The sequence below is a fragment of the Chrysemys picta genome, chromosome 9 (assembly GCF_011386835.1).
Source record: "Chrysemys picta bellii isolate R12L10 chromosome 9, ASM1138683v2, whole genome shotgun sequence".
NCBI classification, from domain to species: Eukaryota; Metazoa; Chordata; order Testudines; family Emydidae; genus Chrysemys; species Chrysemys picta.
The window spans coordinates 4918384-4932308 of record NC_088799.1 but is presented as its reverse complement, the minus strand read 5'-3'; the positions used below and the strand labels follow the sequence as shown (position 1 = coordinate 4932308).

Here is a 13925-nt window from a genome sequence, read left to right as displayed (position 1 = left end):
GTGTGTGCTTGGTTGCTAGATGGATGATAGGGGCTAAGGGTCAAGGTTCAAAGAGTCCCACAAGGGTTTCAGGCCATGCTGCCATTGCTCTCAGTGTGAGTAGAACGTTTTGCAGTGGCTGGAGTTGTAACCCCTTTTACTGACCTCGAGACTTCCTGAATGGTGATTGCCAAGCGAGGGAGACTGGCTGACTTCCCCCACCCTTCCCTCTTCTCTGCTCTGGAATAGGTGGCAGCAAGTTCAAGCATCGGAGCATAAAGGAAACTGTCAGTGTTTGGGGATTGGTGGTACTTCTTTCGCGTAGAGGAGTTAAACTGGACGGTTCTGAACGTACTGCTCTGGAGGCCAAAGCCCTCCTCCATTCATCACAGATCAGCACCAGCTTGGTGCGTTCTTCCCCAACGCTGCCCCATGTGCCTCCACCTGACCGGGCCGGGGTTGTGTGTCGGGGTGTGCAAACCCTGCACCAGCCAGGAAGGGATGGTGGAGTGGTTCTGGGCTCACCGAGCCCTGCCCGGCCCGTCAGGAGTGGTGTGAAAGTTCAGCAAAAGGCTGCTCTGGGATGAGGACAGACCTCAAGTCTCCAGCTCCCAGGGCGAGGCCTGACGGAAGGCAGGGGCTTCTCCCATGACCACAGACTGTCCAGGCCCCCTGAGAGGAGGGCCAGGCTATAAACAGTCACCTCAAGACCCTTTCCGGTGGCTGAGCAGAGGACATTGAGCCGGACTGTGGCTTGCCCAAGACTGCCTGAAGGAAGAGAGGCTGGGGGCTCGTCTGGGACTCGTTTGTTTAATTTTCTCTTTGCCTTTAACCTCGGTGGGGGTGAACTCCAGGGGAGCTCAGCTGGAGGGCTGGGTTTCCGTCTTTGGGCCGGTGATGTTAACATCCACAACCTGGATGATGAGAGCCCAAGTAAGGACGTGACCCAAATGGGGGCTGCAGGGGGACCAGGCCCTTGACAGACTACCTAGAGGGGACAGAGGGGAGTTCAGACTCCAAGCTGACATTGCCAACATTCAGGTGCCAGCTAATGCCAATTGGGATGGTGTTTTTCATAACGCACACAAGTCCTCTGCTAGGAGCTGGGTGGACCAGTGGCGTGCCGTCTGCGTGTGCAACGCATGCATTGCATGCCCCAGGACAGGAGGTGCAATTCCGTCCGGCCCCCGAGTGCGCACAGAGGATGCCATTTTCTAGAAGAAAATGGCGTTCTCCGCACAGCATGACCTCGCAAGTGCCATATGTGTAAGGTCGTGTTGCATAGAGGACATCATTTTGTACGCAAGTGTAGAACTGCACGCATGCCTACATGCCCCTGGGGTGGATTCTGCCAGTTCATTTAACACTGGCCACTGTCAGGTGATAATGCCTTTTGGTTACCTCTGACCTGGGCTGGATCGGCACCGATGACCTTGAGGTCAAAGGCTCCTTACCCCGGCACTAGCTTTTTAATCTTGAACATTTCACTCAGCTGATCATTTGGAGGAACATTTACCTTTCCTTTTTCGCTTCACCTGCAGCACAAGAGTGAGCCTGGACTGCCAACCTGGTACCACCCAGTGTCCTAAAACCCTGGGGATGCAGCTATTCCTGTTCTGTAAGAGCCACCTGTAGATGGCATGAGAGTAGGGACATGCGGGTTTAAGCAATCTATACGTTCCCTGACATGGAAACCAGGGCGCTAGTTCAAAAGGCAGACATTAGTGAGGAGAGCCATAGGTGTGCATGCTGGAGAAAAGCCAGTGGTTGCAGGAAAAAAATAATTGTGATGAAGGGTGTAAATAGTGCATTTCATTAGCTTGATTTCAGAGACGGGGGAACTGGGTCAGAAGACATAAGAAGTGATCTGAGGCCTGGTCTACACTACAAAGTTAGGTCGACATAAGTCGCCTTGCACGGACCTATTTGTGCAAGTGTCTACACTCAAATTCGTCTCTGGCTGATATAAGCGCCCCATTATGGTGATGAAGTAAAACGACTTCCTTGAACGGTGCGAACCTCAGCTTGGTGAACCCCTTACCAGCTCTCTCCTGTGTGCAAGCAGTCAGGTACGCACGTGCACAAGCGGTATACTAACGTTGGCAGCTGTCCACCGACGCAACTTGTGTCGACCAAAGTCTGTAGCGTAGGCATGGTGTGAGTCTTCACGCATTCTTTCAAATGGAACTTTTTTTTTTTTTTTTTTGAGGTTTGCAAAAATATTTGGCCAACATTTCTAATTCGTTTGATTTGTCTCTGCATTGCCTAGTTCTGGGTAGAGTTAGAACCACACCAAAGCTGTGGTTTGGAACACCCCCCCCCCCGAACTGGCAAGAAATTCAGATTTAACAAATGGCCCTTATGTCTATAATGGGCAGAGTAACCACATCCATCCACCCAGCTCCAGACATCTCCCAGACTTGGGCAAGTCCAGATTCACACCAGAACTCAGCTCTCCGAAGCTGGGAGTAGAAGCGAAGGAGTGGAACGATCACAACAAAGACTGTTCTGGTGAGATCTCCATCCAGATTTTGTGGATGAAAAGACCTTCTCAGAATTTCTAAGTGGCACCTGAACCTTTCCATATCCCCCCACCCATCGCTAGTAGCTTTCGGGCTTGATCCAGCTCCCAGAAAAGTTAACTGGAGCCTTCCCACAGATGTCAAGGGGCACTGGATGTCTGGCTGAAGATTTACTCAGATGTGCCAGGCTGTGGCTTGCTTGGCCGTCTGAGATGTGAGAAGCTCAAACAGCCTGGAAATCCAATTGCATTAGTAAGTTACTCAAGGGAAAAAATAAAACACCCAACCTGTGGCATTGGGCACAACCTCTGTTCTGTTTAGGAGAAAAAGCCAACCTGGATTTCAGAGGTATAATTAATAGCCACCCTGGCTGGTGAGGTGCCTCTGAGCAGTGGATTGCACTCTGTGAGCCTGGCACGGTAGCTCCATTTAGCGTTCAGTGGTTGCACAAGATGAGGGGGGGTAGGGGGGCGGGTTTCTTACTTTTGCAGATGGGGATCTTGTTGCTCCATGTTCCATCCTTCAGACACTCAATCTGGAAGGAGTCGATCTCCATGTTATCCTGGGCGGAAGGGACGAGCGAAAACCATTATCCACGCAGCCAAAGGACCTTCCCCTCCCACTGCAAAGACTCATCTTCCCAACGCCTGACCGAGCCAGCTATCCACCTTAAAGAGACGCTGCTCGCTGGACAAGCCAGTAACAAAGAGAGTTTCCTCTTCATTAAAAACCCCTCAGTTTACTGAGTTTGAAAGAAAATTAGAAAAGAAATGTTTGTTTGTTTTTCAAATATGATGGCAGTGGGCGCAGTATTAGAACCTAGAGAGGAGGATGGAGCAACCTATCATAGGGTATTAGTGTACTGGGATGTACGAGTGATGTTAGAGACAGATTATGTAAGGAGAGAGAGAGAGAGAGAGAGAGAGAGAGATCATTTTATGAAGCCCCAGGGAGGGGGTAGGTAGAGCTGAGGACAGCTCAGTACTGATTCAGAGGTAAGAGTTCCACCCACTGATTCTCAGCATTTCCCTCAGTTACCAGCTGCTCCGTGGAGGTCACCTACCAAAGGACCAGCCCTGCTTGGCTTGGGAGGGCGTAGCGGGGCATCACAGACAGCGGCACACCAGGTGCCTCCGTCTCTTGGGAAGATGCCAAGCCTCGCATCTGGCTTATTTGTAGGTAGTTAGTTAGCTGGCATGGGGGAGAGGTTTGGCTGGTGGTTGGGGGACGTGCTGTATTCTCTCTCGTCCCACTTCTTTAGTGGCTAGTTTGTGGATGTAAGTGTAGTGGACCCTTGTGGATAGTTCTTGCTCTGGGAGAGTTTGACGAGCTTTTGTTTAATTAATTTCTCCCTTCCAAGCACTGTCCGAGGAAAGGAAATGAGATAATGGAAGAGCCCGGTTGCCTTGAAATGAAGGGAACCTCTTAGTGAAGGAGAGCCAAATTCTTGGTTTCAGTAGAGTCAGACCAGCAGAGAAGCTGGCCCAATTAGGACAATGAGGCGGCTTGCTCATGTATCGCTGGGGCCTTGCAGGGTGCACCTGCAGCCTCCTGTGGCAACGACGCCCATCCCGGGATCGTTTCAGAGCGTTTAGGGACCATCCGATCATCTAGCCTGACCTCCTGTGCCCGGGTTTTGGCTCATTACCATAGAACACTGTAGGCGTCCTTAAATAAGGACCTGCCTTTGGCTCGAACGCCAGACACGTGGAGCGCCCCCCCGTGGCCCCAGGTTTCCTCTGGTGTAAGAGAGAAGAGAACCTGGCCCACCGCCCCAAACTCTCAGATCAAAGCCAGTGGCTCTTGTACCTTTAGCACGTTGTAGCCGGTGTTGCAGCTGACGACCACCTGGTCCTTAAACGTGTACGTGGCCTGCGAGGGCTCGATTTTCCCGTTGATTGGCGGCTGCACCAGTGGACACGGGTTCCCTTCGAGGGGGGGGACAAAGAAAGACCACGCTGACTGACTGGCGAGAGTGTGCGTGGGGGGAGCCCCAACCTATGGAGGCTGTTCTGAAATTCCAGGACCCACAGCTGTTTATTAGGATAATAGTACTCAGCAATTCTCACTGGGCCAGACCTGCAGGCAGAGGGGCGTGTCACGAGGGGCACAGATATCGTTGCTTCCTAGCGGGTTGCCTTTGGAATCCCCCCCTGAGCTGTCTTGCCCGCGCCCTGGCCTGGCTATTTTCTAATGTTTTGGATGAGATGAGGCCCGATGACTGCAGACGTAGCATAGACCTCCTGTTCCTCCCAGTGGCCCAATGCTCGGCACTGCTGCTGTTAGAGTCAGGTACATCCAGGTGGTTTCCAAGTGGCAAAAAGATTTGTTGGTGGGGCCAGTCGGTCCCTGCAGCTAAGCTAATGCCTGGGGTGAGCTGCCTGCTGTGCTGAACCTGCAATGTGATTGGCACCCCGTGTACCAGGCTGGGACTGAACCATCCGGCTGGTAGGTCAGGGCAAGCCGCTGGGGGGAGCAAGGAACCCAGCAGTTGGCTCACCCGCGGGAGGGGCGGTGTGACACTTGCACTGATAAGCACGGGCTCAGTGACCTCTCCTGGGCAGCACCATGCAGAGGAGGAGGATTAGGGCGGGGGGTGAAGGCTGGGGAAGAGATGGAGCTGGAGAAACTGTCCTCATTGCCAAAGCCTGAGTCTCTGAATGGAGGGAGCAGAGAACTCCGCAGTGGGAGCGGTGCAGAGAGACAGGCTTTACCACGGCCCGGCAGACACTCCCCCGCCGCCAGCCCAGCAGAGCTGCTGCCTTTACAACCCCACAGAGACACACCCGAGGTCAGGTCCCCCCGTGGGCCACTCCGAGCAACGCTGCGCCCCTGGGTGAGATGCCAGCAGCAGCAACTGACCCTAGGAACCTTTGCATCCAAAAGCCTGTCCTAAGCTCAGACCACTACCTAGCTGTATTAGCCCAGGCTGCCGCCACCTGTTTCTGCGGGCCCGCCACCACTAGAGGGGGCCTGAAAGCCGCGCTGAATGTGGGCGGGTTACACCCTCCAGGCCAGCAGGCTCCTGCGTGCCAGTCTGGGCTGCGCTGCCGGGCAGGCTGCACACAGACTTCAAGCCGTTCCCCAGGCCTGGCTCAAGACAGCTGTGGCAATGGCACGGAGTGACGTTACTGAGGGAGGGCGCGCCATGAAATTAAAAAGGCAGCCCATTTAGCGTGCAGGGTTAACCTCTGGAACTCGCTGCTGCAGGATGTTAGTGAGGTCAATAAAGAGCTTGGTAAGGTCCAGAAGGGTCCCTTACAGGGGGGTTGATGCTTGTCTGATTGGCAGTAGCATGTGCAGTGACACTGGCTAGTGAGGATCATGGGAGACCCCTGTCCCCATGTTTGAGGACACAGCCGCGCTCAGGGAGAAGTCCCCGTCCAAAGGACAGGATGGCTCAGTTAAATTCATTATGCAAGATCTATCCCATCCCCTGCCTGAAGTCTCTGGCCTTGGCCATTGTCAGAGACAGGATTCGGGACCTGGTGGAGCCTTGGTCTCCATCCGCAGGGTCCAGCCCCCCATGCACGGTGAAGGGAAGAAGCCAGAGCAGTTACCGATTGCTGTGTAGGATAACTTCCACCCTCGATTCTCTCCTGAGCTGTCGCTGTGGAACAGGATCTGGACGCTGTTGCTTTGGGTTTCTAGACGTCCTGGGGATTTTTCCCCACAGAAAGGGCCGAACTCCTTCCGACCGGCTTTAATCTGCCAGGAGCAACAAGAGGAGCTAATGCAGAGAGTTCAGATCCTCACTATGTCCAGGGGCCGGTGTGTGGGTCTCACTACGCCCTGAAGCTGGCACGTGGATCTCACTACACCCGGGGGCTGGCACGTGGATCTCACTACGCCCAGGGGCCGGTGCGTGGGTTTCACTATGCCCTGAAGCTGGCGCATGGATCTCACTATGCCCGGGGGCCGGCGCATGGGTCTCACTATGCCCTGAAGCTGGCACGTGGATCTCACTATGCCCGGGGGCTGGTGCGTGGGTCTCACTACGCCCTGAAGCTGGCACGTGGATCTCACTACGTCCAGGGGCCGGTGTGTGGGTCTCACTATGTTCAGGGGCTGGCGCGTGGGTCTCACTACGCCCTGAAGCTGGCACGTGGATCTCACTACGCCCAGGGGCCGGCGCGTGGGTCTCACTACACCCTGAAGCTGGCACGTGGATCTCACTACGCCCAGGGGCCGGCGTGTGGGTCCCACTACACCCTGAAGCTGGCGTGTGGATCTCACTATGCCCGGGGGCCGGCGCGTGGGTCTCACTATACCCAGGGGCCGGCACGTGGGTCTCACTACGCCCTGAAGCTGGCACATGGGTCTCACTATGCCCAGGGGCCTTGCAGATATAGACCCTTAGCCCCTCTATGAAATGCAGGGCCGGGGACAAGGAGGGGCAAGTCTCAAAGGCTTCGCAAGGTCACACAGGCTGGGGTCCATGAGACGCTCAGGACTGACCCAGCCATGGTGCTGTGTGACGGCTCAGGAATGGGGTACACGGGCAAAGCTGGGGGTGCGAGGCGGGCTCTAGTGCTGGACTAGCAGGGGGTGCTGCAAACACGGGGTGAGCTGGGGCTCTGTTCTTACTCAGGGAATGGAGGGAGTTTGCTTGAGTAAAACCTGAGCAAATCTTCAGTGGTGGGCTTTTAGTTTTGCAGGCAGGGCTTAAATTCAGCCGGAGCTGTCCGGGGCGGAGCTGCGGTAAATATTCAGCCCTGCTGTGAGCGGGCTCCGCTCCCACTGGCTGTCCCCACTTGGGCCTGGGTCGTTGGTGTCCGATGAGCTAAGAGGTGAGGTAACGTGGGGGGATTCGTGCCGGAGATCTCCCAGAGCTGGGGCCAGCCCAGCCAGCTCACCTTGATGTAATCGTAGGGGCAGGACACCTCCGGGTGGTCCTCGATGTCGAAGCTGTCTTCGAACTGCAGGCTGATGAGGAAACCTTCCTCCAGCTCGATGCGGTACAAGCAGTCGGAGCTCTTGGGATAGGGGCTGGGGAAATCGGCGCTGGTGATCACCCCGCTCCTCTGGGTGAAGAGGTTGCTGCTGCACTCCACTGAAAGGCACACGGGAACCCTGAGCAACCGGCCTCTCTGGGCTAGACCCTTGGTCCCGGACGGAGCCCAGGGTTCAAATCCGGCCTGCTGCCCCGTAGAGCAGCTGATGCTCCTGTGGACCCCGTGTTGTCTCCTAGTCCTAGACCTGGGCAATCTCCCCTCAGAACACCTTGACCTAACCTCGCTGACAGGGCACCTCTGGCCCAGAACCTGATCTCACGCACACCCGCGCCCACCAGGAGTGGTGCCGCCGAGGCCAATGGAGTTACGCTGGTGCGAGCCTGAGGGGAATCGGGCCCATCGCTGCTGAGAGGAAGCGCTCTGCGCATCCCAAGCTCAAGTGCTGGGGCCAGGGAAGATCCACGGGGATCCATGGAAGTACATCTCCATCCCCAGGCTGCTCTGTTCTCACAGCCCCCATCGCTGCTCCAACCCTCATACACTCCCAGGGAGGTTGGCTGGTGGCTCTGCATCATCGTGGAGCCACTGGCCCTTCCCTGCCGTAACCCCCGCACGCTGCTCGGGGGCAGGGAGCCCCCTTACAGGTGTGCTCCAAACAAGCGTGTTGAGACCCTCGTGAGCAGCGGAGCTCGGCGCGGTCGCAGGAATCTGCACCGGCCAGTCCTGATGCACGATCAAGGCCGAAGATAAAGCCTTCTTTGGGCCAAGGTCAGTCTTTTCTTTGGTGTCGCGCATGCCAAGAGCAGAGGTGAACTGGCCACGCTGGCCGACCACACCCACTCGGGCACGCCGAGCAGAGAGCGCACGCCCAGGGTGCTCCCCAAGTCCCAGGGAAAGAAGACACAGGCAAGGGAGGGCAGATTTGCCATAAGGGCTGAAGACCCCAGCGTGGCAGAGAGCGCGGCATGAGCCGTCCCTGCTGCCCGATGTGCAGAGCCCGGAGCCGGGCCGTACCTTTGCAGGTCCTGTTGTCGGAGTGCAGGATGTAGCCAAATCGGCAGGAGCAGTAGTACCCCCCGATGTAATTGTGGCAGTTGTGGTCGCAGGCCAGCTCCTCGTCGCTCTTTTCCAGGCACTCGTCCACATCTGCAGGGGAGCGAGAGGAGAGCGGGGCATTAGAAAGGCAGGCACCATGACGGGAGGCCCCCTGCCCCCCCTGCACAGGCAACGAGGAGGAACTAGGATGCACTCGGACCAAATGGCGACGCGGTTTCGGACCAGATTTCATGGCTCGTCTGTAATGGGCTGAAGCAATAGCCCACATCTGACCATCCCACGATGGGTGAGCACGGGGCTGACTGGTGTGAGAAAAGGAGGCACCAGCCTGCCCTGGCAATCGGCACACCTGCCCCACCGCGTAGGGGGTGGGGGGATGGAGGTTATGATCCTACCGCCTTACACATCCAACCGTCCAGCCGAAAGCGAGTGTTTTGTTTGTAACAGCAACTCACTGTCTATCAATGGAGGGCCCCCGCAGGGCAGGAATTCGACTGCTGGGACCAGGGCCCTAGGGCTATGTGTGCATGTGTGTTACAAGGGAACATGCTTAGGCTGTTCTGTCTCCCAGTGCTCTGATCACTGTGTGTTGCCTTCTAAACGCTTCGGGCCAGATTCTGCTCTCAGCTACATCGGCATAGTTCGGGAGTAACTGCATGATGTCACCCGGATGTCAGAGTCTCTCAGAGCAGCCATAAATAGTAGATGGAACAATTTCCTTTAAAAGTTCTCTCCACATCACCAAAATGGCAGCTGATATGCAAGGGTGGATTAAGGGGTCTGAGGCCTGGTCCCCAAAATTGAGGGCTGAGGGTAGGATAATCTCACTGGGGATTCCTTAGTGTAGGAGAGGGAAAGGTGATGCTGGGCCAGTCTTGGAGCGCAGGAGCTGGGCTGGTATATCAGCCTGAAGCCCCGATTCCCAGAATCTGAGGGCACTTCGGGGAGCGACAGACACCGACCTGACTATCTGTTACTCTGTAGCAACCTGCCTGGAACTTGGAGGGAAGAGTAGAGGTTGCAGAGGGGGAAGACTTAGGAAGAGGCACCAGCAAGTCAGTCTGTGTGCACATGGCTGGAATGCTAGCTGCAGTTGGAGCATCTCTGTAAATAGTTTTCCTAATAAAGAACCAGTTTAGGTTTAGAAACATGGAGTCCTCTCGTGTTATTACCCAGCCCATGGTGCACGCAACAGACTTTGCCACTGCAGGGGTCAAGACTAAATCAGAAGAGGATAAAGAAGAGAATGACGGAGAGCCAGGGGCTCTGCAAAGGGGCTACTTACCCACTGCTGTGTAATGGGCATCAAAGCCAGTGAAGCGCTCCTCATTGGAGAAGTCAGATCTGAACGTGAGGCCCATGTAAGGACCCGGAGACAAGACCACCTGTTGCCCAGGGGCCTGCTCCGTGTCTGTAGTCTCCCTGCCACAGAAAGTTGCCAAGACTTGGTCTTCAGCCTCAACCTATTAAAAGCCAAAGAAAGACTCTGTTAACACAAGCCATGGCTGGAGACTCACCCGTCTGCTCAGCTGAGGCAACCAGTATGGTGCACGGTATTCACAGTGGACACTCTACTCATAGGAAAGGGCTCAGGCCACCAAAGGCATCAACGAGGAGACTGACTTGGTGTGGAAGAGCTTCCAGTGAGGTCTCTAGTCAATCCCGTATCAGGGCAAGTTAGATTTCTTCCTAAACCACCCATTTAATAGACACTAAGACCCGAAGGGCCCACCATGATCAGCCAGTGAGACCCCTCCCTACACAGCACAAGCCACCAGACTTCACTCAGTAATGTCTGTAGCGAAGGGAATTTTTTCTCCCCGGCTGGGTAAGTAAACACCACTGAACCCAATAACTTGCAGTTGAACATTGAGAAAGGCGTCTCCAACTGATGAAGAACAGATGAGCTTTGAAGCACTCCAAAGCTGGCATCTTTGCAACTGCTCTTGGTAGCTTGCCCCATTGCCCAGGCCCATCCTGCAGCCACATAAAGTCCCCCTTCCTATTGAACTCACATTCTGTTTGCCGCAGCTTAGGCGGAGAGTCAAGCGCCATCTATCATGTGACCACTTGAAATGGTTCAGCAGGTTGTCTTAATTAACAGTGCTTAAGAACAGCTGAGGAATGACTCTCTCATGAGGTATGAAAAAATAGTTTCCATAGGGTTATTATTTTTATTGTAATTAAAAAAGATATATCTACATTTTAGAGGATGAAGAGCTAGCGAGACACGTCAGATCGACACTGCTGGAGACTGAAGCTCCCTCTTTATCTGCACAGCGTCTGGATGAACTTCCACTCACCCCCAACCCTGCTAGTGTACCAGGGAACAGAGAGAGCGCCCACTCCTCGTGATCCATTTGATTCGAACCTCTCTGCTGTGCCTGACTACAGGATGCCACTTACAGCTTTATGCTGGAGGCAGACAGAGAAACCAGCAACTCTTTTCTCGACGGCTGCCAAAGGGTCACCAGATTGAAAGGTGCCAGATTTACATCCCTGAAGACTGAAGTCTTCTGCTTAACCACCCACCAGGCCCTGTGCTGGCAAGGATACTGCAGACTTCCCCCATACACTGTCCATCCTAGCACGCTCATGGCTATGCATCTTTCATGACATCGTTGCAGCAAAAGCCAGCTGCCTGGGGTTAAGAAGAAGCTTCCTCTAGGTGAGGTTGTTCTATCAGTGTCCCTTATGGATGTCTGAAACCTCAGCTGGTACTGGTCATTCTCATGGACAGCATTAGTTGGGCCATTGATCTGATGCAATGTGGTGATTCCTCTGCCCCTAAGACGCAACATCGAAGTGACATAACGCAACATTAGCTTGACATACACATGCAGGGTCAGGGACACGGCTGTGTGTTCTATTCCCGGACAGAAATCAGGGGTTATTTCTGTGTCTTCCAAGCGAAAGCGTCTCTCTCTCACCCACAGCAGTTGGCCTGCTAAAGATATTACCTCACCCACCTGGTCAGACAGAGGGAGACATTCAAAAGACCTGGTAATATCAGCTACACATAACAGAGAAAAGGGGAGGTGAGTCTGCTTTGGGAGAGGGGGGAATCAGGGAGGAGGAGAGAATGTGAAGGTTAGAGCCAAGGTGTGCAATTTATATTCACAGCTGTTCGCCTCTGGAAGGTTCCCCCCACCCATCTCCTGCCTATACGCTGATCAGCTCCACGGGCACCGCTTAATCCTTCTCTGCGCTTGCTGGGAGCCTCTTCAGAACCCCAGGAGAACGCCAGGCAGAGAAACAGAGCGACCAAGGGCGCTCCAATCAGCAAATTCAAGGGAGGCCATCAAGGAGAGGGAGGCCCAGCGTTTAGATTTTGTTAAAAAGAAACAAACCAACCCAAAGATTTCCACAGGCTTATTGTTAAAAATTGAATTGAGAAGTGTTTGGAGTGTTGTTGGGATGTACGCTCCCCTGCAGTGTTGGAGACCCAAACGCAACCGATTTTGTCCTGTGAACCAGATCCAGAAAGTGAAACTGACTAGGAACCAAAGTGAAATTGACCAGCCTAGTTTTACTGTCTCAGCTGAGCAAAGTGCGATAAGTAACTGAACTGCATCAGGAACCTGTGGAATTGCATTCAGTTTTAATATCCGAAAGAGAGATTAGGAACAGGGGCAGGGAGATTTTTTTAAATAAGCAGATGGGACCAAGTACCGCCCCACCCCAGCCCAATCGCCAAACTTTCCCCTCTGAATTTGCATGCCTGTGTTTTTGCATGCTGGCCTCCTGGGGCCTATGTGGTACACACAGAGATTATAAGAACCATCAGCAGTGGGACAATTCCATTTCACAACTATTCCTGAGGTTTCAAAATTTGTTTTCGTTACGCATCAGAACAAAACCAAAACCCTTTGAACTTTTTTCTCGAAATGGAATTGTGTCCAAATGGCACTCGCCCCCTCTCTCTCTGCTCAGAAATAACCCGAGAGCATCAGACCTCAAAACCATTCTGATGAAAATGTCATTGGAACTGATATGTCTCTCCAAAACATTTTGGCTCCGATGAAACAGCCCATTTCAGTGAAATTTCATTTAGCCGAATATATTTCATATATAAGTGATTATTACGATTATTATTTATTCATAGCATGGTTGCACGTAGGCACCCCAGTCCTTGACCAGGACCCCACTGTGCAAGGCGCTGTACAAACACAGAACAGAAATGACCCGCCCTGCCCCGCAGAGCTGACAGCCTAAGTATACCGATGGATACAGGCAGAGAGAGGTGACCAAGGCCACAGTGCGACAATATTGGTCATCAGAGAAAGTCATCTCAGTCCACCAGCTGCCTAACCGCTGAGAGGATTTTTGTAAGCGTTGTGGCAAAGGAGAGATGACTCTTGTGTTCTGCTCTAGCTGTGCGTCTAGCCTCGGGTAAATTGCTCTGTAGCTCTTCGTTCCCCTCTATAAAATGGAGCTAATTCCTGACTCCTAGTGGGATGGGGAGGCTAAATTCCTTGACGTTTGGTAAAGGCGCTGGGGTCCGGTTTTCTAACACATCCGAAGTGACGTCTGGTTCCCAATTTCAAAAGGCTTCAATGCCCCAGTCCCACTGAAAGTCCTGCAGGTCACTTTTGAAAATGGAACTTTTGGCTGCTTTGGAAAATGTTTCTCTTTGTGATCTCTCCACGGAAGGGGGACAAATGAATCGTGTTAAATGACTGTCAGCCCCGGATTTCAGTAGGCTGGTATTGTTTAATTACCCATCGGAATAAGCTCTCATACGCCTTTGCTGGAGTTCACTGGCGCTGGAGGTACAATTTCCATCCTGGGCAGACATACCCGTGTGAGCGCCGACGGAGCCGGTGCACAGGCTGCGGGAGGGGCTAGTCACCCTGAGTACGCCCCTAGGATCTTGGCGGGGGTGGCTGCCCATGCAGATCACAGGTACACTGCTATTTGTAGCATGCTGGCTCCATCAGGCCGGTGGGAGTACGCATACCCATGCTGGAAATGACACTGCCAGACCCTCAGTGAAAACCAGCGGGTGTGCAGATTGCCTGCTGTACAGAGCACAGAGAGACCCCAGATGAACGCTGCTGCGGTAAACCCATCTGGGCCCGTTGCTGTGGTTTTCTGTTGTCAGCTTGTCCTCTCCCTTGGCTCCTAGCTCCATGCTGGCCTGTGCATTGTAACCCCTTCCAGCTGCTGTTCGCAGCACCCTGCCTGCATTCCTATGAGGAGATTTGAATAGGAAGAACCCCCCTGCTTCCTCCCACAGGGGGGATGGGGGGGGGGGGAAGAAGGAATGTTGCTTTCCTAGCTCATGCCAGCACTGCTCCCTTTCATGCCAAATGAATTCTATTAAGGGGAGGACTAAAGAAGCCATCCCCCATTGCCCAGAGGATGGGTCAGCACTGAGGCTGCCCTGATCTTCCCATTTCCCTCCCTCCGG

General features: G+C 53.9%; 1 protein-coding gene across 7 annotated transcripts in view; it reads right to left on the bottom strand.

The window, feature by feature from the left end:
- MASP1 (MBL associated serine protease 1) overlaps positions 1-13925 on the bottom strand; it is a 67017-nt gene that overhangs the window by 38077 nt on the left and 15015 nt on the right. For all 7 annotated transcript variants that reach the window (XM_008165691.4, XM_005311775.5, XM_008165690.4 and 4 more), the window contains 6 exons: positions 9798-9975; positions 8471-8602; positions 7358-7554; positions 6062-6209; positions 4311-4429; positions 2985-3063 (listed from right to left, as the gene is read on the bottom strand). In XM_008165691.4, the coding sequence (XP_008163913.1) occupies positions 2985-3063; positions 4311-4429; positions 6062-6209; positions 7358-7554; positions 8471-8602; positions 9798-9975 (853 nt within the window). The remainder of the gene's footprint in view (positions 1-2984; positions 3064-4310; positions 4430-6061; positions 6210-7357; positions 7555-8470; positions 8603-9797; positions 9976-13925) is intronic.